General features: G+C 37.6%; 2 protein-coding genes across 9 annotated transcripts; one reads left to right on the top strand and one right to left on the bottom strand.

Moving 5' to 3' along the window:
* The first annotated feature begins 871 nt into the window (after positions 1–871).
* On the top strand, positions 872–3,240 carry LOC119979966. 5 transcript variants are annotated; one of them, XM_038822596.1, is made up of 6 exons: positions 872–1,029; positions 1,247–1,315; positions 1,438–1,685; positions 2,088–2,352; positions 2,462–2,539; positions 2,814–3,240. In XM_038822596.1, exons 3-6 carry the CDS (start codon positions 1,462–1,464, stop codon positions 2,871–2,873), a joined length of 627 nt encoding a protein of 208 aa, XP_038678524.1. In that variant the 5' UTR covers positions 872–1,029; positions 1,247–1,315; positions 1,438–1,461; the 3' UTR covers positions 2,874–3,240. The 5 variants fall into 5 exon arrangements, with proteins under 5 accessions (XP_038678524.1, XP_038678527.1, XP_038678523.1 ...); XM_038822599.1 differs by having other exon boundaries at positions 1,435–1,685; positions 2,823–3,240; XM_038822595.1 differs by having other exon boundaries at positions 1,435–1,685.
* A 191-nt stretch (positions 3,241–3,431) lies between these two features.
* LOC120016263 (calpain-type cysteine protease DEK1) lies at positions 3,432–21,378 on the bottom strand. 4 transcript variants are annotated; one of them, XR_005471937.1, is made up of 32 exons: positions 21,000–21,378; positions 20,706–20,837; positions 19,263–19,513; positions 17,918–18,100; positions 17,563–17,698; positions 16,441–16,571; positions 16,206–16,320; positions 15,086–16,112; positions 14,838–14,948; positions 14,124–14,182; positions 13,533–13,695; positions 12,870–13,143; positions 12,584–12,734; positions 11,667–11,778; positions 11,413–11,578; positions 11,228–11,298; positions 11,018–11,109; positions 10,756–10,918; positions 10,518–10,589; positions 9,834–10,199; positions 9,634–9,749; positions 9,234–9,531; positions 8,344–8,663; positions 7,426–7,777; positions 6,981–7,301; positions 6,800–6,904; positions 6,517–6,645; positions 5,407–5,787; positions 5,142–5,279; positions 4,724–4,960; positions 4,174–4,618; positions 3,432–3,893 (listed from the first exon to the last, which is right to left on the bottom strand). XR_005471937.1 is itself a non-coding variant. In XM_038868948.1 (31 exons), exons 2-31 carry the CDS (start codon positions 20,828–20,830, stop codon positions 4,313–4,315), a joined length of 6,471 nt encoding a protein of 2,156 aa, XP_038724876.1. In that variant the 5' UTR covers positions 20,831–20,898; positions 21,000–21,378; the 3' UTR covers positions 4,286–4,312. The 4 variants fall into 4 exon arrangements, 3 of the variants coding, with proteins under 3 accessions (XP_038724876.1, XP_038724875.1, XP_038724877.1); XM_038868948.1 differs by lacking the exon at positions 3,432–3,893 and having other exon boundaries at positions 4,286–4,618; positions 20,706–20,898; XM_038868947.1 differs by lacking the exon at positions 3,432–3,893 and having other exon boundaries at positions 4,286–4,618; positions 20,706–20,871.
* Positions 21,379–22,540: the final 1,162 nt, after the last annotated feature.

Genomic DNA, 22,540 nt, shown 5'->3' with positions numbered 1-22,540 from the left:
TTCAAAATTTATTGTTTTAATATAGATTATATTGTTTTTTAAAGCACATATTAGAATTCATTATTTTAGTTTTGAATTCATTTACATTTAAAAAAACAATGAAATTAAGACTCATCGACAATAGATCTTGTTAGAAAGAGTTCTATTCGTTGATTCTGAATATGTAATTTTTTTAAAAAATTTAACATGTATTTTGAGAGTTAAAACGTTTTAAAATTTCTTTTAAGAGACTTGGGCTCCCATGGATTATCACTATATAGATTACCTAACACTACTGATTAATCATATCTTCAGTGGAAAACTTTTGTAAGTGCGGATCTAACGACCTAAGTTTAGCCTCAATTTATTAGTTCATTATTATGCATATTCTGTCTTGATTTATAATTGTATACGTCATATGTGCTGAAGACTGAAGTAGACGACCAAACGAGTCCAACAAGCCCATCACATGCAAATTTTTAGCCCAACTGCTCTTTATTTTCAGCATAAAGCCCAACATCTTATGGACCAAATATTGGGCTGAACTCAGCTGGGTTCGGTATGACTTTTCAATCTTCAGGCTCGCCATTCTCACCTGGCCCGGCCCAATCTGTAGCCCAAGATCCTCAACAGTTCGTAAAAGTGTAAAACTACGTGATGACTTGACTTCCAAGAGTTTCAAATTTCCAATTCAACTCTCTTAGCCTTTGAGATGCTGAGGTGGCCAACCTCACGTGCGTCAAAGCATAGTCACGTGAGCTAAACCCAAAAGCCCAAAAAAAACCAACCAGGTTACCTATTGGAGGGAAGCTCATCTGACCGTCCATTTCACATAATAGGGTTAGAATTATTACACTAATTAACAAACCAATTAGTGTGTGCCGTAGTAGAGAAACTTTGAGAGAGATTTTTGGTGAAGGTAAAAGTCAGATTGACTCATCATTCATCTTCAATTCCTTTACTTTCTCAGGAATTTTGTTTCATGGAATAGAAATACTCAGCCTTTCCAAGTTTTTTGGCTGCTTTTGGATTCAACGAAGCTTCCTCCTTGTAATTTCTCCTCTCCTTCTCTGCACATTCTATTTGTTTCCTGACAAGAAATGAAAACCCAATATGAGAATTTGGAATTTTATGCGTTCTATATCATTGTTGGCTAGTTACTAGTTAGTGATTGCTTGAAAGTTGAAAGTCCAATGAATGAAGCCATGCAATGTTCTGGTTTTGTATATTTTACTAATGATTAATCTTTTGTTTTCTGAAAATGCAGTGTCAGTAGATAGGATTCGTGCAGATTCCTCTATCTGGCAATTTTCTTTAGAAATTCCTTCATTTGCGAGTAAATTTTTTCTTACAATTTGTCTAATGATTTTCTTTATATTTGATTTCTTTCCTGAAAACATTCAAATTGGTATTTTCTAGTGATTTACTACTCAGTACGTTTGGCTTTTGTTCCAGCAGAGAAGGGATATAGTCATATTAGTGATGGACAAGGAAGGGAAGAGTCAGAGAGGGAGTAGAGGAACAGAAAGAGATTTTGTGTTACAGTGGGGAAGCAAAAAGAAGCACAGGCTTCCTAAAGTGAAGAAAAGTCACGACCTGCCTAACAAATCTAAATCAATTGACAGTTTGGCAAAGAAGAAAATCACATCTAGGGTTAACACTGCAGAGAAGGAATCAGCTTCTCCGCATCCCCATCGCGGCAACAAGTAAGTACACAAGCAAACCCAGAAAGCAATTTGTTTGCATTTCATAGAAACTGTCTGCTTTTCATTAAAAAGTTTGAAAATTTGTCATAGGCTGTGAGCTGTGAGTTTGATATCTTATTTTGCTTGCATTTGATTCTATGAGCCATTTTTTTTCCCCTTTCCCCCTTTTCATTTGAGGAGATGGAAGAGATTATTATGTGAATTATTCCTTTTTTGGTTGCCAAAAGGTATATGCAAATGAAAGGAGATGAATAATATGTGATCACTAATCATGTAATTTCTGGCTTGGAGAAATTGTATCAAGAATATATGAAGGTTTCCTAATAATGATAGTATTATTTCTTTAGAACAAAGCATCATCTGTGAGTTAGTTACAATATATCTGAATTTGGTTCTGTGCAGGACCAACTTGCTGATGAATAACCAGACATTGGTGACTTCACCCAAAAAGGAGGATCGATACTATACAACTAGGGGATCATTGGGGTTGGATGATAATGGAAAGGCTTTGTTGGATATTGTAAAGGAGGATAAAGGGCCAGTTTGGCCAAAGTTGTTCATTACATTGTCAAGCAAAGAGAAGGAAGAGGATTTCATGGCAATGAAAGGATGTAAACCTCCTCAGAGGCCGAAGAAAAGAACCAAGTTGGTCCAAAGAAGTCTACTTGTAAGTTCCTTAATCTCGAATATGCAAAGTCGAGACGGTATTTAGCATTTTTATGATATGGAGACTGTGTTAAACCATTGTTTGTTCTTTTTTCTTTATTGGGTGGCAGTTGGTAAGTCCAGGTGCATGGTTAACAGATTTGTGCCAAGAAAGGTATGAAGTAAGGATGAAAAAGACATCGAAGAAGGTACATTGTTTGTGTTCATTCTCTCTTAATTTCCTTTTTAATATCATTTCTTATATTAGAAGTACTTATCAATTCTCTCTTTTTAAGTAAGTGCCCTTTTTGGTGGCTTTGAAAGTTCAGGAAATGATTAAAATTTGAATTTCCAATAACATGATCAAGGATTTTAATAAAGAATACATATTATTTGGAATTTTCTTTGCCCATTAAAGATATATGAGATCAGTTTAAGATATAATACAGATTTGTTATGAATATGACATTATTTTACTGCTAGGTATTGCAGAGACCAAGAGGATTGAAGGCAATGGGAAGTATTGAGAGTGGCATTGAATGAAAAAGAGAGAGAGAGGGAGAGAGGAAACAAAGTGGAAAGAACTAAAAACTTTTGCAGCCAAGGGAGACAACAAAGATGGATATTATCTTTGAGGAAAGAAGGAAAGTTCAAGGGTCTCTCTTCTTTTGCCTAATTGAAGTTGGAGAGGAGATATAAAATTTCTTGCTTCTTCTTTGTTGTTTTGTTGGTAATATTGTTCATTCTGGTGCATGATTCTTTCTTCCACTTTTAGGTGCATTCATTTTATTCTTTTTTGTTTTCCTGCTGTTGTTCTTTTGCTTTTACTTCAATTCACAGGTTCTCTGCCACTTCAAAGGCCCCATTGGGTCATGTCTAATACAAGCCACAGAAACATTACTTGGATGCATATTATGACAACTGATTTCTTTTAGAGGTAATTGGCCAATAGAGAAACTCCTGTGCCATTATTAATGGCTTCCATCATAACAATTTTCAACGCCAAACATTTTATGAAGATTTTCAACAGTAGAGTCAGCTGCATAGAACAAGATGTTCTACAACCATAAGATATTAAGGAAAAGAGACTTTAATGCTAAATTGAATATCAATTGAAATTAAAATTATATTGCATAAGCTAAGCATTTATAGTTTTATACACAATAAATGGGCTGTTCAGGCTACAAAGTACAAAGCATTTCAAAACTGTAGCTGAAACTACACTCTTTTTTCCAGCTACAAAGCTTTCTGTATTGGATGTTAGTGATTCTTTCACTATTTCTTTTTTCCCTTTTCCTCTTGATTTACATGATCAGAACTATATTTAAATAAATACCTACACATGTACAATTTAGCACCCCGCGAACCCTCACCGATGTTGGCCGAGGCAGCCTCCACATTTCATCAACAACCTGATTCTAACTGATCAGCATTCTTTCTGGTTCATTGCACTTGATGCTCATAGGGGAATATGTACCTTGGACTCTACAGATCAAAACTGTGCTGTCCGGTGAATTGTTGCTAACAGGCATTGGGTCAGCTAAGAACCGATTCACATGCGGCCTGAATACACGACAAACAAGTTCCTTGAGAAACAGTGAAAATGCAGGAGAACTAGCAGCTGAGAGTACTAAGAGAGAAAAATTGAAGAAAAAAAAAACTAGTCATAAATGACAGAACATAGATGGTCACTCTATTTCATTAGCATACTGCAATAGAAGCAAAAGGAAAAAAGATGAGGGAAACGATCACCACATATATGAATTGGAGCACAATGAAACAGAAATGGCAGAATATGGACTATAATGTAGATATAAAAGAGATATAAGGGGCAGATTCTTACCTACCAATCCTGCACAACTGGCCGGTGATTCAACAAAATCTCCAGTGAGCATACCTGATCTATGAACCCAAGCGCAGCAAAATTTTGCAGACCTGCTATCAGCGTGAGGGTAAAAAAACTGAGGTAACATTGCAGCATATCATAGAGGTTCTAGGGTTATCGACGTCTTTGAGAAAACTGAAAGAACAAATGGTGCTTCCTCTCCAGGGTGTATAGTTGTAGGCACTATTGTGTAACCCTTGGGATCAGGATCCAAAACCATTTCGCATGATATTTCTCGAGAATTGACATAATCTGTCCCACCAACAGATTCATGCAGGTAAATGCTGTAACCAGCACGACGACCACGAGTTTTGAGTATTCTCATCCCAATATAGAACATCATTGTATCATGACTAGATTGATAATTTCTGAACCCAGCTGTCGTTCTTGAGAAGCTCACGCCCTGAAAGTATATAGTGTCAAATATCAAGTAGGTTTATTGACTCAAAGTACAAAGAGTTCCGTGGAGGAAAAAAAATACATCTCATCAGGGTCAATTAAAGTATACCTGAGTTAGGGTAATGAACAAATGAACTGGAAGTGATGCATCTGGACCAGTGGCCCTCAGCCGGAACTGTGGATTTTGATGCCATGAATCATAATCTTGGCAGCCCCCAGCACTGTAACCTCGCCATTGGCCATGGACAGAATACCGCATCTCGGGCGGATAAACACGGCAAACATATATTGATCGAAAGTGAATCTGAAAGTCTTGCCAAGACATCCAGAATATACCATCTTTTGACTGTTGAATGGAACACAAGGAAGCAGCAATGAGATTTCGTCAAGTGGTGAATGAACTACAATATTCACATAATTACATGAAAAGACATCACACTTCCAGCCAACTTCATTAACCCTTGGAAGGATGAAAAATGAGTAACAATGGTGGACACCTATTCATAATCCAGGGGCAGAGTAAGTACCTGAGGGACATACTTCAGCTTGTGCTTCATCCTATCAGTCCATTCAGGTGATGAGTCGGACCATGGACCATTCCACTCAACTTCATTAGCCCATGGATTTCGTATTTGAACAAGTTTGTGTCCGTCCACCTCCCTTACCTGAATAATAATAGCATTATGGTGACAATTTTACAAACCTAATTATACCAGTTCATCCCATTATAAGAAAAAATGGAAAGATAGCGCATTATGGATACAATAAGATGAGAAGCTCCCAAGAATATACCTGCAACAAGGAATAAGCATGCCCTTGTACAATGCCACTGGAAGAAATGTGCACATCAGAACCCGATGGACTCCCAGCACCAAGTAGAAAGCCCTCCTGTTTAAAGCGCAACAATTGTGACCACAATCTACCACTGGCAAGATCAATCTGTGCCTGGGCACTTCTCATGTCAATCTCCTCACCAGCACCCCCAGTAAGGTCTACAAGGGCATCCTGAACAAGCCCACCTTCTAATGCCTCATAAGAGCCATGCAATTTGGCATATGCCTTTTCCAGTAAAGATACCCAGAGTTCATTACCCTTCCTGCTTGTAGCAAAGGCTGGTTTACCAGGGGCTTCACATGGAATCCAATCATCAACCACGACAGGGACCCACTCACCCTAGGAAGTGAACGAGAGAAAAAAAAAAGAAAAAAAAAGAAACAGTTATAACATAGTGCCCACCATAACAACCAACAGAAGCAATGTAGAAACTGTGTGGCCACCTCTCTAAATGAGAATTGAAGCCGCGTCAAAGTCATAACAGATTATGGCATGATCCAGATACGTGAACCATAACCCCGTAAAATGTTGGTACTTGGGAAGAATGAATAGGAGGGGCTTTGAATGAAGCTAATATCATAGGATTGGCTGGGTCGAATCACAGATTCTACATTAAAATTCTAGCAGCATTGACGTGGCCCAACAACTTCGATGAAAACAAGTATCAGCTTTGTACCCAAGACAAGGAGTAACAAAATCCTCCCAATAGACTAAACTAGACATATTTCATATCCAAGAGAGATACTTTTCATCCCTCATGCCAGACATGGACATTCCATTTCCAAAACATGCTCTGCTCTGAAGGCATTTCCTAGAGGACAATTAACCATTATTGCCAGCTACAAAGTTCAGATTAAGCATAGCAAATACAAATACAGTAGGACTTTTGGCTGCAGTCACCTAGCACATGTTAAAGGGCCGTAAGTAAACTATTGCTCCGGAACAATCTACCAAATTAGTTGCCATTCTGTTATTTCCACCTTTCTTGTGACACAAAGTTACCAATATAAAAATTAAACAGTCTACAACAGAGCAAACACCTCAAGGGCCAAGTTCCTGGCGACGTACCTGAATACAGAAGCGGACAGTGTAAATCCCTTCTTCATTATATTCTGGGGTAATAATAACTTCTGATATTCGTGAAATCTCCGTCAAAACAGCAACGGCACTCAAAAACCAACAATCACCTAATCGTCCCTATTCAATTGATAATGAAACAACCCAGTTAGCATCTGAGCCATTAAATAACGAATTAAAGAAATTATCAAACGAAGGTTACTAAAAAAAGTACAACAAACTCAGGGACGCATAAGGATTGAACTTCTTGCATTTATTTTGGTAGAGATTAAACCTGACAAACATCAGAGGGGTTTACAGCCCCAGAAAATAAACATGGCTGAGAACCCAAGTGACTGTCTTTCAAAATTTCTGCAGGCCGCATCCACTCAGAAACAACCTAGGCCAGAAAGCAAAGAAAAGGTTAAGACTGCAAAGAAAACATGCACAACCCCTGGCAATCAAACCCATCATACCAGCAACTTTGAAGGAGGATTCTCCGGATCTACAAACAGTGATTGCTCATCTGGCGGGAATTCATGATCTGTGAAGTGTGCTTCCCCTCTAGCAGATAGGGCTTCTTTGACAGCCATTTCCACCGAAAGCATGCGTTGAATGATTTCTTCCTTTGTTTCCATTCTAGCCTTTCTGAACTTCCTAGTAAAAGAATCCACATCAACCACCACCCCATCACGTTCTGACCTCCTTTTCCTCCCACTAGAATACTGGCCGTCCCAGTCTACATCATCCCTATCATATAGATCTACATCTGCAGGATCACTCTCCCACTCATCGACCTACGCAGAAACGTAAATACAGCCAGACAAGGAATTCAATCAATTATATATTATCTCATTTTCTGCAATGTCAAATGTCAAGTGTCAATCACCACATAAAACAAATAAAAGCGTGTGGACATACTCTGGAAGGTGAATCTGCCCATTGCCAATTATCTTCTGGAAAATCAGTCAAATTGAGGCCTGTGGAGCCTACAACAGTGTGAAGAGCAGCTATCTCATCTTCAGTCAAGCACCTCCCCCACAGGAAAACATCCATTAGATGCATTTTAGACTCAGCTCCTTCACTATCTGATCTCCCAAACGCATCCACATCAGTGGGAGGTCTAACACCAACCCAAACTTCCGTCCCTTGCTCCCAAATGCTATTCCCCACACCCAACGGTAAGCCGGCTTGGTAACCGTCAAAACCCCCATCTAGGTAACAAGTTGCCTCACCTAAAACAGCATCAATCGTCATTGTGACAATATGCCACCTGCATAACAATTGTAGGCATGTCTGTAAGCACAATAAAACATGGCTAAACAATTGTAGGCATTCCTTCCCAGCCTCAATATTTCTCTCGAAACAGAAGTACAATTAAAAAAGTCAAGTACAAGGTGCAAGGAAGTAAACGAGAACCACATGGCTAAACTTTCATGCCATCAGCCAAGCAGGGTGAACAAAGGGAAAAAAAAAAAAATATATATATATATATATATATATACACACACATATCTGGATTTTTTAAATAGGGATAATGATAAGTAATAGCAATGAAAAAATAAATAGCTACAAGCAGTTATTTCTCATTATTCATGACCAGTAGAATTTTGACAACTAGTCACTGTCATTGGAGGGGGTCGTTGCCATCCTAACTGTCGCCAGATACACCACTGGGTTACAGCGAGTGAATGAGAATATTCTCCATTGACTTATTCTCGGTAGTTGAACCAAATGTTGGACAAACAAATTTCCAAAAAACTGACCAAAAGAAATGTAGCCTAAGATCAGAAAGAACTATAAAAGGCATAATATCCAAGAAATATTAAAATGGCAAACCTTCCATCAGCAATACTAGTGGCACTAATACTCCACTCTTTTGCAACAGTAGTCTGCCTCTCTCCCTTAGTGATCAGTTTAAGCCCAACTTGTCCAGCCTCAATACCTTGCTCAGAACCAGCCACCAGAATTTCCCAGCACACTTTCTTCTGAAACTCAGTACCTAGAAGACAAACTGGACCAGATTCCGGTTGGATCATCACTGCAACAGAAAAGCTGACCTTCTGACTAAGACATATGCTGGGATCAATTTGCCCACAGTGTCTGCCACTTGTTGTTGGTTCATCATCAAGAACACATACAGCACCTATAATTCCCGTCTGCACCAGGGAAAGTTAATAAAAAAGAAACCGAATTTTCACAATCAAATTCATTATCAGTTGTCTAAAAAAAATATCACTACTGTACGAAGAACTACCAGCATCTGAAGTAAAAAGGTTACCATGACAAGCAATAACTAAAATTTATGTTACAATAAAAGCCAAAAAAAAAACAATGTACAGCTTTCTGCTCCAATAAAACTCCATGGAAATACATTCTCCACACCTGGACTAAGTTAAGACAGATGACAGCACAACAAATAGTAGCCACTGACCTCAAGAACAAGTCTAAAGCGTTATATTAGTGACTGTATAGATGGCACGCTGCTTAGATAAAGGAAATTTAGACCACTTTTCATGGTGAACATTTAGAAAGTGCATAAACTAGATCTATGGCAGACAAGCAATAAAATTAGAAACAAGTACCTTGAGAAAGAACATGACAGCTAAACCTGATTTTTCTTTCAATTTACCATTTTTCCTAGACAAGAATGTTATCATTTTGAACTTCTACCAAAAACAATCATAATATATTACTGGTACCCCCCATTATCACAAGTAAAAGTCAACCTGAAGCGCTCGCCGAGCTAATTGAGTAGTACGTATCCGACGTGCAATGCTTGAAACCCTCTCTCGTGCAAAAGAGTCATTTAGAACAGAATCACCTCCTACTGCACGCACAGCAGCTGCCATGGCTGCTGCCTCCCTGCTACCAGCATTTGGAATAGAGGAAATAAGAGAAGCTTCAATCTCCTTCCACTTACGTTCTTCCTTCTCCAACAGAGCTTTCCTTCTTTCTTTACCTTTCCCCTCTTCTTCACGTCTCTGCATTAAGATTTCCTCTTCCATCTCCTTCTCCCTTAAATAACTACAAGTATAATAAAAGATTGAAAAACTTAGTTAGAGAACTAAACACCCTTACAAGGAAAAGCAAAAAAAGAAAATAAACAAGTCAGGAAGCCACCACCACCTCTCTTGAATAATTTCAAACTGCCTGCGGTCCTCTGGCATCCACTTTTTTATTTTCTTAGCACTTAGGTCTGAAAAACCAATGCTATCAAGGAAGAGTCTCAAACGCACCTCATCCTATCAAATCGCAAATAAATGACCTCATTATCCCGACAAATTTCAAAATAAGGGGTGAAGGACAATTTCCTAGAATTGACTCACCTGAACTCGTTCTGCTTTAGCAGTTAAGCCAAGCAAAAGCAGTAAATAACCACCAAACCTGTCCCACATGTAAACCCATTCAGTATCAATGGCCTCTTCCAAAGCCAAAATCCGTGCATGTGTACATGTTTCTCTTCTGTAATCCATATCATGGTGAAAGGTTCCTCTGCATCTCAGTCTGCAGAAGAGTGATCCGGCAACCATCTCCTCATTCCTAAGACGATCTCTCAATTTCATGACATCGTCTCTGGGAAGTACAAAATTTCCTGCCATATCATATTTAGCCATAGGGTCTCCAACCAAAAGAGCCGCAGAACTAGCAGATCTCTGTGGTGCTGAATAAGTTCCAGATAGAGCATTTCTTGTCTGCACCGAACAAAAACAACTTTACCATAACAAGATAATTCTCAAATTTGGTGCATATGATGCTTGTGAAAATAGAAAATTTACAGACAGCCTGTGTGAGAAGGAGATTCAAACATGAACTGAGAGGAAAAGGGGTCAAACAAATAGAGCTGGACAATAATTTGGATGCTGATGAAATAACACAACAAATTACACCATCTAGAAGTATGATGTATCTTAAATTGCAATAACTGCAAATTAAGATGACTTTCAGTATGCATGGGGAATCTATGCATAAATGTCTGTCAAAGAGGCAAGTAGCAACAAAACCAAAGATACCTTTGTGGAAGATCGAGCTATGGCTTGAACAATGGTATCCTTACTGAGAAAATGAACTGCTTCTTCCATCATCTAAAAAAAAAAGCAAATAGCATTTGTCTTAAAAATGCATATTGTTGGAAAGAAGACGAGACTTTTAACGATAAGGAACCCTTTAAATATCAGTGCAAAAATTGGATTTGACTTCTATCTAAAGCAATACAAAGATCAGCAAGTCACATGGATTCAATTAACAAACCTCCAGAGTGAGACACGGACGAGATACTGCAAATCCAAAGGCGACAACAAGAGTTACTGCTGATACGGCAGCCCCAGCAAACGGTGGATAAATTATCAAACTCGCAACAACACCCCAGCCTTCCGTAGCCAATGCAATCCCATATAAAACAAGAAAAGCAGCACTAGTGGAAGATTCATGATAGAAACATCAGAGTAAGTTCATATGACAGATACACAAAAGTAAATCAGGAGCAAGAATTAAACAGAAAATCTAAACGAACCTGACATTCTTTCCACAGTCTGCATGAGCATCATAAACATAAACAGGCAATACTCTCGAGGAATAAACTACAATGGGAGGTGAAAGGAGAACCTAAAGAAAACAGCAATTTCATACAAATTGAAGTGCCAGATAGAGAATGTAACAAAATAAAAAGTTTAAAACAATGTAAGATTTGTTATTAGAGACTAGAGAGAGTGATATAACTCACTGTTAGTGCTCTTCCAGCAAGAAGAAATAGAAATGAAAAATAACCAACAGATGCTCCAACAAATGGTTTATCTGAAAGACAAATGTAAAATGTCATAAGCAGTGTAGACAAGTCAATAGAGTACTAGTGCAGCAAAAGAGGTCTCCTGAATATGAATATATGATAGCATTGGAAATTGTTGTCACCTTCAAACCATCCGACAATAAATGCTGCCAAAGCCAAAAGAAAAGCAAGGAAACAAACAAAGAACATCTGCATCCTGGTTAAATAGAAGTTATTTGAAGCCCAGAGGTGAATAACACCGATAGCTAGTACGACCAGCATGAGAACTAATAGAAATGCTACACCTATCTGCAACAATTGCAAAAGGCCAACTTACATAAGTTAAAGAGAATTAAGGGTGAAGGTAATTCATGAGCACCAAATAAGAATAACTTACAGCCCAAGGTTTGATAACAACTATGACAGCTGATATTGCACCAAGCAGTAGAAGAAGACCAATGAAAATAAAGATGTATACACCTCGAGAAAATTTCCAATCATCATCTTTCCTGCAACAAATGTCCAAATAACATTAGTAAGTGACAAATCATCCATTACACCAGTAGGACGCATATCTAATCTTTCAAAAAATAGAAATCAAAGAAAGCTAAAAACAACTTTCCTTTGAGGCCTGACAATGTGTTCTACACTCAAAACAACCACTACAAAGGAAATTGATTTGATCTACTAGCTTCCACTCCAACATTTTTAGCTTTTGAAATATTTGAGAATTCAGAATTTAGTTATTCTCAAATTAAATATATTTAAGTCAGTTGATGATGCCATTGGCATTGTTGAATAAGAAAAAACCGCCCGTCACAACCAAATACCAAAAGACTAAAGCGGGCTCTGTCACTGTCTCTAGACACTGTTAACGTACAGCCGTAGATGTTTGCATAGCACTTGACAAAAACATACTTCAGTGCTTGTTTGCTTTGACATACAGCCATAGGTAGTGCATAGCACTCGACAAAAACATGCTTCAGCCCTTGTTTGCTTTGATCAGGCCACAATCCTAAATCTTTTCATGACAAAATACGATCAGTCAAATTTCCTGTCTCTTTACCAACCTAATAAATTGTTCATCCGCCAGAAATTCAAAAAACAATTTCAATCAATTGTTCATCCACCCCTAAGTTTATGTAGGTTCCTAAAACCATAACTTTCAAACTTGAGGCCTATTATCCCCTACACAGAACCTAGTCTCAAATTTAAGGTTATTTATAATGTTTTCAATAAGATATCATTATTCGTCTTTTTTATTTTACTTTGGTTGGGTCTCACAAATGAATCAAGATTATAAACTATACTCACCACTTAAGCAATCCAGAGCAAAGTGACAGCAGTGCTGGAATGCACGTTAGAGGAAGAAGAGCAGCAAGGAAATCACCATTTGTTGGTACTTGGTCACCCCTAGATTTGACAACTTCCAAATAGGATGTACCACAAAAGGCCACAAGCACAACTACAAAAACAGCAGAAGCAAGGAGCAGATTGATAGAATTACACGTTGATCCAAACAACAGAATGTTATTTAAATACAACCACATTCATATAAGACCAAATAACAAGTCAATATAAAGCCAAAAAATATATATACCTGCAAAAATACCAACACAAATAGCAGAAGAGAACGAGAGCCGGTATGTAGAAAACCATGAAACAATTGGCAGCACCCCAGTAACTAGTAAAGCAATTGCCGAAGCTATTGCCCAGCCAAGGTACACAGATGAGGCATAAGGAGAAGTAGATCCTCTCTGATCACCAGCCAATACTGTGTATCCCAAATCATCTAAAGGCTGTACAGATACTATAGCACCCAGAGCTATTACAGATCCAGTAAATACTATTATACAAGTGGCAAGAACAACACCCTGGCAGAAGCAAGATGTCAATAAAGTCAAAACAAAAAGTTTGCAACTGCAGATCAAATGCTGTCAGAAATATTACACAAGTAGATCCATAAAAGAGAGATGTCACTAAAGTCAAACAAAAAGTTTGCAACTGCAACTATATCCATAAAAGAGGGATAATCCGTAAACTGTAGGCTTTAAACTAAAAGTGTCAAAAGATTATAAAAAAGCAGTGCAATTACCGAGGGGTACGAAAAGCCATAAATAGAAGTTATTTACTAGTGCATGCTACACGTATGTGCTACATGAGACATAAATTGACAAGTAATTTCAAAGTTGAAGGACTTCAAGATGTCTGCATGCATAACCATAAGGAAATAAGAGACACGGGAGAGGCAGAGAGAGCAAACCTCCTTTTTCCCACGAGGGTGATTGTTCCCTGAATGACCAGCACATTGTACTCGTGGTAACCAAAACTGGTACCCATTATGGATCCAAATAGGAATGGCAACAGAAATGCATGCCACCATGAGCGGGACAGTCAAGGACACCCCTAATAGCATTGATGATTTACTGCAGAATAATACAGCAATTAATGCATAGCAAGAATAAGCTGAATAAAGCAGCTGTAACCATGAGTACCACAAAGACAAGGAAGAAAGGAAATAATGCAACTCAATCGTAATCTTTTTTATTCTACTATGATTGTACTTATGTTCTTCATTTCAGAAAGAGAAGTTTAGGTCAGCAAGGATAAAAATTCATAGGTTACCATTCAGATTTTTCTATACAAAAAAAGAATTTTAAGTTTTTTTTTTTGTGGGGGGGGGGGGGTGGTATTTTACATGAAATGAAAGGGCGAGCAGTACCATAACAAAAACTGAACATTTATTATTACAACATCATAGCATATATGCTTCACATTACAGTATCAGGCAGGCCTATAAGTGAAAAAAATTTTGAAAAGGAAAGAATTTATTCAAACAGAACATAAATCATACCTTAAGAAGGAAAGCAACAATCCAACACAAGTGCTGAGTAGCCATGCAATAAAACCGTACTGTAACAAGAGCAAAATTTCAATTAAGAAAAATCAACCGGCAATCTTACAAAAAGTAGATCAAGTTACACACTAAGCTAGTGTAAATCTGTACTAGACAAATAGGTATAGAACCTGCACAAGAATTATAAATTAACACCAAAGTTACCATAAAAGCATCCATATCAAATTGTAAGGGTTTCAGTATCACTGATGCTAGAAGGACTTGTTTAAACAGAACAAATGGAGAAGGAGAAACGCCAAGATCAGTTCAAATTTCTACTTGAAAAGGGAATTGCCATGGTGAATCACAATACAGATTATATCCCACCCCTGGGTTTTGATAAGTACCACTGTGGTACTTATCAGGTTTACACCTACTCAACATTTGTTCGGAAGAAACTGGGCCAGGAAAGGGTTATGTTTATACAAAGGACCAAAGATGGGGCAAAAATCTCTTATAGACAAAGTAGCTGCCTAGTTCTGTTAATCTCTGAATGACAAAAATCTCCTATTGGCAAAAGTGTCACAGTTTGGTGAACTGGTAACATTGAGATACAGGCAGGCCCAACCCAACTTAAATAATTATCTGCTCATTAAGACAAGAGTTCAATGCCGTCTAATTTAAGCATTAACATACAGAATAGCATATTCTAGAATTCCAAATTAAGCATACCTTGCGGGGCTTTGAAGTCATAGCCATTTCTTCCGCCTGCATAGACTTGAGGAAAGCCATTATTGAACAGACAACAGGAGATAGCAGCAGCACCGCAAAACCAAATTCAAACTGCAAAAATAACAGTTTACAGAATCTCAACATGAACAGATGCAAACACTTCAAAAATGACCAGAAGCCTACGTGGGAAGTTCTGGGGCAAGAAGAAAAGGTGAGCCTGACAATTAATAAGAGAGAGCCCCACACACCTGTTGATGAGTAGTATTTATGACATTGATCGTCTTTGGACGGAATATCGCGACAACTATTGTTTCAACGATGAAGATTAAGCTAAAGAGTACCCATGCTCTCTCTGGACTACCAGCCACATGATGTAAAACAAGTCTGGACAACTGAAGCCACTTTTCAAGACCATGAAGTCTAAGCTCTTCAGACAGAGAAATTTGGTTGGGCATTGCATTTTCACCACTATTTGAATCAACAATTGTATTATCAGTATTGTCTCGATGATCTCTGTCAGCATCCAAGCTACTCCTTTGCAGTAATGCTAGGATAGTTGGATCCAAACTCTTTTCCTTCAACATCATTGCAAAATTTGGATCCAATCCTTTATCATTCAATAAAGTAGCCAGTTCTCGGTCCCCTTGTCTTGCCTTCTTTTTCAGAATAGACGTGATCCTTGGGTCACTCAATCTTTCTTGAAATGCAAGAGCCAGATTCAAATCTAAGAGCTGTTGGTTAGCCGAAGTCGAAGTGCTAGACTCACCTTGGCTATCAAGACCATCACCTGGACAAACCATCAAGGAGCTGTTCTGCTCAAAAAATTTCTCAGTAAAGGATGTTCCTGCCTCGGCTTCTTGGACAATTGAACGACAAGAAGTACTACGTATTGCTAAACTTGGTCGTCCACTATCTATGCTCTTATCACTATTGATTCCCTCGCGAGAACTTCCATTTCGACAAAGAATAGTATTATTCCAGTTGTTAACATCCACAGTACACTGCACTGTACTTCGACTATTACCTTCAACAATATTACCAAGGTTGCCCCCGTCAGCACTACTGCTTCGTTTCATGCTAGAGCCACAGCCTTCAGATGAGCTAGATGAACTGTTCTGTTCCTTTCTGCGAAAACCCTCTCTCAGTCGAATCACAGTGCTTTGTAATGCATCTCTCCTTGCAGCTAATGGGTTTGTAACAGATAGATGACGAGAGACAGCAGCACCCAAGAGCACAGAAGCTACAACTGCATAACTAATACAATGCCCGAAATACCTGAGAAAAATAGTTAAGTAGCAGCAACTGTGATTATACAAAGATTAAGAAAAACTCCCATGATGTTTGTAATGCAAAAATTATATAACATACCAGTAGTGCACTCCAAAACAAATAAGAAAAACCCGAGATGCACCAGCAACAAAAAGTGCTGCGACTCGACTTTGAAGAAGTTGAAACCCATACAAGCATGCCCCCATATTCCAATCTGCATAACAAGCAAATGCATGAAAAGAAAATGTCTTCCAGAATCAGATAATCATGCACTTGGACTATACAACAAAGAAAACAGCTGAATCACATATAAACACAATGCTTACTAACATACCAAGAATTATAACAGCAGTTGATGTAATGGCTCCAAGCCAACGTGCCTCCTTTGCTGTCAAACCATAAAGGATGGAGTAAACAAGAAGCACCACAAGTGAGCCAAGGTACAGAAGTCCAAGATGGGAAGCCCTACAAAAACGGAGCAAGACTAGTCAAATTTGGAACTATGCTTGTTGATTAGGAACAAGACATACAAGTTTCAAGGCCAACCAGGCATCAAGTCATACATAGGAACCTGTCAAAAAAAAAGAGATATGCTGCGCCAATGGTATATAATAAAACGAGAAATTTGGTTGTTTCTGTAGTTTAAGTCATAAATGAAGGTTCTACTAGTCTTTTTAGGGGCAAAGCGACAAATCTTAAATCTTGGCATCTTCTACTTATCTTAGCACTTTAATTGTGCCTAAAATTTCTGGGAGTGGCTATAACTTCTTTATATCTTTTTCTTGAAGTCCTGATTAAGCTTCTTCACAGCAAGGAAGCACACAGCTTGTGAGGATTGCAACAGTTCAGAAGTCAATAAAAAACAAGAAAATCTTTTTTTCACACGGTTTTTGATAATTGAACGCTAAGGTGCTGCTTGGTTTACAAAATCATTTTCTATTTTAGTTTCCATTTTCCTTGTTTTGAGCATTGTCCTCAAAATTCCCAAAACATCTGTTCGATGTTTTGGGATTTTGAAGAGAATTAGCTCAAAACACTCAAAATGCATTCTGAAAAACAACACAAACCAAATCATGTTTTAGCCATTTTTCGTGTTTTTTAAAACTCAAAATAGAAATCAAAACACTCAAACCAATCAGCCCATAAGTATTTGAAAAGTACAAGTCTTTCCTCACATCTTCTTCACCTAATGTCAATTCTTCTTCTTTTCCCACACTTTCCACACATTTTGAAAACCTCGTTTAAACCGAAATCTTACTTTATCCTTATATTTTAGAGAACTCTAAATATTTCTCTTATAAGTTCTAAATCTAGTTCTCCAACTTTTCTAACCCAACCCACAAAAAAAATGAATGGAAAAGAAATAGCCCACATAAAATTTTGTCGGTTAGACATGCAAAACCTGTAGCTGCTAAAATATAAAATCTGAATTTAAGCAAGAAAATAAAGACCTTACCTACGAGATTGTCGAGGATACAATTCAGTGGGGTCAGGAGGTTCTGGTAAACAAGCAACAGGACCCATTTCTATACTTTTAGAATAGGCATACTTGTATGCCCTCCGCACATACTCATCCACATCTAGACCGTTCCCTGCAAGGATTAAGGACTCGGGATCAAATATATATATATATATATATATATTAGAAATAAGATTAGTTGTAGCTATTACAGTTGGTTGCATCAATAAGACTCGTGTTTTCTAATTGTGAACTAATATTATCATAGGAAGATGGTGTAATGTGTTCCAGCTCCATCGTGCCCACTTGAATAAAAGGCACAACTTCGAGGATGAAATATAACACTACTTACCGTTAAAGACCATTCGACAAATAAATAGCATGTTGATTGCCAAGGCAATTGCAGATACCCCAAAAAAGAACCCAGAGGGCGAATATCGCTCTGAAGCATTTTTACCAGCAGTCACATACACCGCACAGAGTTCATATGCACATAGTAGGGAAACTGCCAAAAGAAGAAGAATTGCAACTGCACCTGCAAAAGAAAATTGTGGACTTCAGGTTTAGAAATAATGAAAAGAACAGAGGAAAAGCAAGTGTTATTCATGTCAAAGCATGGGGAAAGTAAAGAAGTAAAGACTCCAATCCCATCTTCTTTTCCCTATCAATGAATTAACCATTTGTTTGTTCTTAGTCCTCTTACAACCTTCATCATCAATTTTTGCATATTGCTGCTTCTGTCATTTCCTCTGGTTAGTACCCTGGTTCAGCTTTACCTGGTTTACAAAGCTTGTTCACATTCTCTCTTCTAAGTCTATTCACCTATTCAACCAGACCAAGATCAACACCCACCCACCCACCCCCACCCCCCCCCCCCCGGCATTTGTTCTTTGTACATGTTTCAAATTGCTTATTCTGCCATTTCCCCATTTTATCCCCCGGTTTCCCTTTGCTCACCAAGCACATTTGAATTCTCTCCTCCATATGTTCATCTCCGTCCAGTAACCACCAAGTCAATGCCAGTGACAAGGATATATTAACATGGCTAGATAACTGAGTATTGCTTGACCAATGCCATTGCACCTAACCATGTCAAATGTTGTCTTGGTCTTAACTCGAGACTGCAAACCATGAAAACCTCCACCATGTGCCACTCCACATGCTATGATACACCCTACTGAAAGGGGCCCAGGACAAAAGATTGGAGCATCACAATTGTACAATACGACTGCAGCTACATTGCTTTTCATGTTTAGAGCGAACCTAGAGAAAATATTAAGAACCTACACTAACAGCCATTACATTTCTCTCATTAATGCATGACAGAGGCTTTTCAAGATGATGAAGAAGAAGTATCTATATCTCTATTGTCAAAATGCTTACCCTCACTCACAACCTTATCTTTACAAGACTTTTGCATTTTTTGAACAAAATTTACTATAGAGAGCAATTTTTGCAAGCACGTCTAAAACCATCCTAGTTGAACAACTAGGGTTAGACATTAAAAATGGAAAGTTTTTCCTTAAATAATAGCTTAAAACAAACAAATATGAGAAATGAAGCGCAAAGTACATCTCTCATACCAAACATTAAAAAAAATCTACAATGTCCAAGATGACAAGATTAATTTTCAAATAAGATTAACAAATTAGAGAGGCCTCTTTTCATATTGACGGAATGAACAAGGGCATACATACGTGAGTTTTGCCACCGTGTTCTCCACCAGAGCATGACTGAATAGAACGCCAACAGGAGAGCAGTGCCAGCCATTATTACAGCGAGACCGATAAGATCTCGTCCCAATATTATAATCAACCAGCATCCCCACATGATAAGCACCACAATTGGAGATATAACAACCATCCATGCTGACAGGGACAGAAAACCACATAGCACTCCCAGCTGAGGCCCTTGTAAGATGGCTGGCCATTTTCTAGCAAAGATCCAACTGAGAAAGGAAATGTACAGTACGAATTAATGAAGCGCAATGTTACTTTGGTGCATGTCAACTACAGAGTGAAAGTGCATGACTTTTATATGGCACATTAATCAGCAAGAAACAAGTAATTCACATAACAGGAAAGAAACTTAAAGCAAAAGGCTACAACTTTGCCGAAACTACTAATGTAACAAACAAATATAACATCAAAACTGATATCAAAAATAAACATGACAAAATTTATATATATTTTTTGGAATGAAACAAATAAAACTACAGATTTAAATTGCATGTTAGTTGAACAAATAAAAGCCATCTTAGGCCACAAAGAGATTAAAAGGAAAAACCACCACTTAGGGAAAAAAAATGATAATGTTTCACTTTTCACATGGTCAACTCAATGTAACAGGGCTCAATCATCTGCGAGTTGAGCAAGTGCAACAAGGTAAAAATATAGAATCAAATAAAGTCCGAGATCAATACCAAACAAAAAGAATTAACTGCAAGATACAACCGTCCACGGTTATGATGATGAAAAATGGATATCCCATGTATGTTTTCACTAAAACCATTCACTTGAAATTATTATTAGATTTCATTGAAATTACTATTAGATTCCATTTGTTCGCCGCTTTTAAATTTCATACATGTGAAGCCCTTGAAATGCAATGATTTGTTCAAAAGTTATTAGGATCCAGACAGAGCAACACTGTCACTCGAGCCACACAACCAATGAACAAAATATATAAGAATAACAATGGGATTAAGTACATGGGCGCCTCTGAATTAAATTTCGTAGAGTGCTCCTTTGAATTAAATTTCCTATAATCCCAAAAATCGATGAACAGGGTGCCTGATCCAAAAAAAGGGGGGCACACCTAGGTCACACCAAATTCTTGATGTTAATCCAAGTGTCAATACATTCTTCATAATATTTGGCCTCTTGACAATTTGCCGATTCCAATCAAATGCATCCTCAGTGCCTCATTAAGTACACAATATACTATGATAAAACACATGACAATCAATGATAAACCACATTAATGCTGAAGCCAACACATTAATAAATTTACCATCTATAAACAATATTCCGCCTTCAATCTTAAAATGAAATCATCAATTAACCATCCAATTATCATAAAACCATAACATATAGCAACAAGAAACAAGTAGTTAAACAAAATTGCGGAAGAATAACTACCTGTACAGCCGCCATGGCCGCCAATTCACCGCCCATAGTATAGAAAACGAAGCAGAACCAAAAAACGCGAAAAGGGCACCCGAAATTGCACATGCCAATACAAGCCCACGCTCGTCCCCTTCCATGTCTCACCTACACACCACATGCATCAAAACCCATACGAATTCTACACCACCCATACGCATATCAGGCTCTTCACTCACAAAATCACAAATCTATGGTCAAATTTAAAGAAAAACTAAAAACCAAGGCAGATGATAGCAATGCAGAAAACAATGACACTGGAGTTTTTACCTATACGAATGAACTGGGCTTAATTGACAAGAGCATGATTGATGAGTTTAGCACAAATGGGTATGCAGAAATTCCATCAAACGGGTCATTCTGGGAATGGGATTTTAGGGTTTGGAGCAAGTGAGTCAGCTCATCATAAAAAAAAAAACAAAAAGGGAAAAAGTTAAGTCAGGTCTCTGAAATTTGAAGAGACAAACGTTAGCCACTTCGTCCTGGCTTTGTTTGGTGTTAGATTAATTTAGGTTTTATCTTCTCGAAGAACTCTATGAAGAGAAGAGTAGAGATTAAAAACCCTACTGCGAACTGTTTGTGTGAACTGTGAAGTTAAAAAAAATAGAGAGAGAAAAGAAGACGACTTGAGAATGGTAAAGCAGACACAGAGGCAGATGGAGAGAGAAGAAAAAAAAAAAGAGTGGTTATAGTAAAACGACAGCAATGTCTCTGTCTGTGAGAGAGCTATACCCATCTCGCTACCCGCGCGTGCAATGCACTCTCTTATAATTTATGTAATTAATGACAAGTTCTTGACCATCTATTGGTGAGAGTGGATATGAGTAATTGTACAGAGAGATTGGTGACTCAAACTCTAGACGTCTATGAGATAACACATATATGAGTATCATCTGAAAATAAAAGTATTGTTTTTATTTCATTTAATTTTAAATAAAAATATTGTTCATTAAATTACCTTAATGTGTCCTAATTGAGATTATTAATGATTCAAATGGTCAATTTGATGTGAAGAGTGTAATTTCTAGATTTAGTAGGTGACGACTCTGGGTGTCTTCAAACATTAGTTTATTTTAATGGGCAAAGAATTTTGTGATTAGGGTTTTTTATTCTAGGTAGAAAATGACTTACTACCAAATTGGTCTCCTCCGTTGTCCATAGTCCATATCAATGTATTTGTTCAATTTGGGCCCAAACCCAAATTAGTTGGTCCATGTCTCCTCATCTTTGTTAGTCCAATTTAACTTTCTACGTCTCATGGTCAACAGATGGATAATTTTTATTTTATTCTATAATCGAGAAGCACATCACCCTTGTTTGCCCTTTGAATGTTCGATATAGGACTAAACTCGAGCTGTCAACAAAAACTTATCACCCAACGATAGGGTAAGCCCACAATCAAAATATGGACATGAACAACAAAGATGTGAAATGTTTGTGTTTTTTTTTTTTTGGGTCACTGTTGATCTTGTTTGACTGTACATTTAGGTAAGTCAAAATGAATACAAGATCCAACTAAGTTTTTGTTGCATTAAGTGTGTCATGATTTGCTCAAAAATGTAATAAATTGCATTTAAATACTATATCTCAACAAGCCCAGATCCTGCAATGCCTGGGATATTGGTCTTCAATGATCTCCATAAGCTAATAGTTTCTGTCATTTATTTCTCTAAGTTTGACACTATTAATATATTCTTCTTTCTTTGAATGCACAAATATTAATGTCCAGTTTGCATTGAATTGTTAATTCACAATCAAATCAATTGTGAATTGTGTTTTGGGCTTGGCCCAGTTATATGAGTTTATAAAAA

This window comes from Tripterygium wilfordii, chromosome 15 (genome assembly GCF_013401445.1).
Source record: "Tripterygium wilfordii isolate XIE 37 chromosome 15, ASM1340144v1, whole genome shotgun sequence".
NCBI lineage: Eukaryota > Viridiplantae > Streptophyta > Magnoliopsida > Celastrales > Celastraceae > Tripterygium > Tripterygium wilfordii.
This window is presented reverse-complemented; position numbering and strand designations above follow the sequence as displayed.

Bases quoted from the DNA above. Each gene is read 5' to 3' on its own strand.
- LOC120016263 (XM_038868948.1), bottom strand. From the start codon at position 20,830: ATGGAAGGGGACGAGCGTGGGCTTGTATTGGCATGTGCAATTTCGGGT. The intron at 16,572-17,562 runs GTAAGGTCTTTA...CCGTTTTTGTAG, and splicing joins TATCCTCGACAATCTCGTAG to GGCTTCCCATCTTGGACTTC. The intron at 16,113-16,205 runs GTATGTTATATA...TATTTTTCTCAG, and splicing joins TGTTTTGGAGTGCACTACTG to GTATTTCGGGCATTGTATTA.
- LOC119979966 (XM_038822597.1), top strand. From the start codon at position 1,462: ATGGACAAGGAAGGGAAGAGTCAGAGAGGGAGTAGAGGAACAGAAAGA. The intron at 2,353-2,461 runs GTAAGTTCCTTA...ATTGGGTGGCAG, and splicing joins TGGTCCAAAGAAGTCTACTT to TTGGTAAGTCCAGGTGCATG. The intron at 2,540-2,813 runs GTACATTGTTTG...TTTTACTGCTAG, and splicing joins TGAAAAAGACATCGAAGAAG to GTATTGCAGAGACCAAGAGG.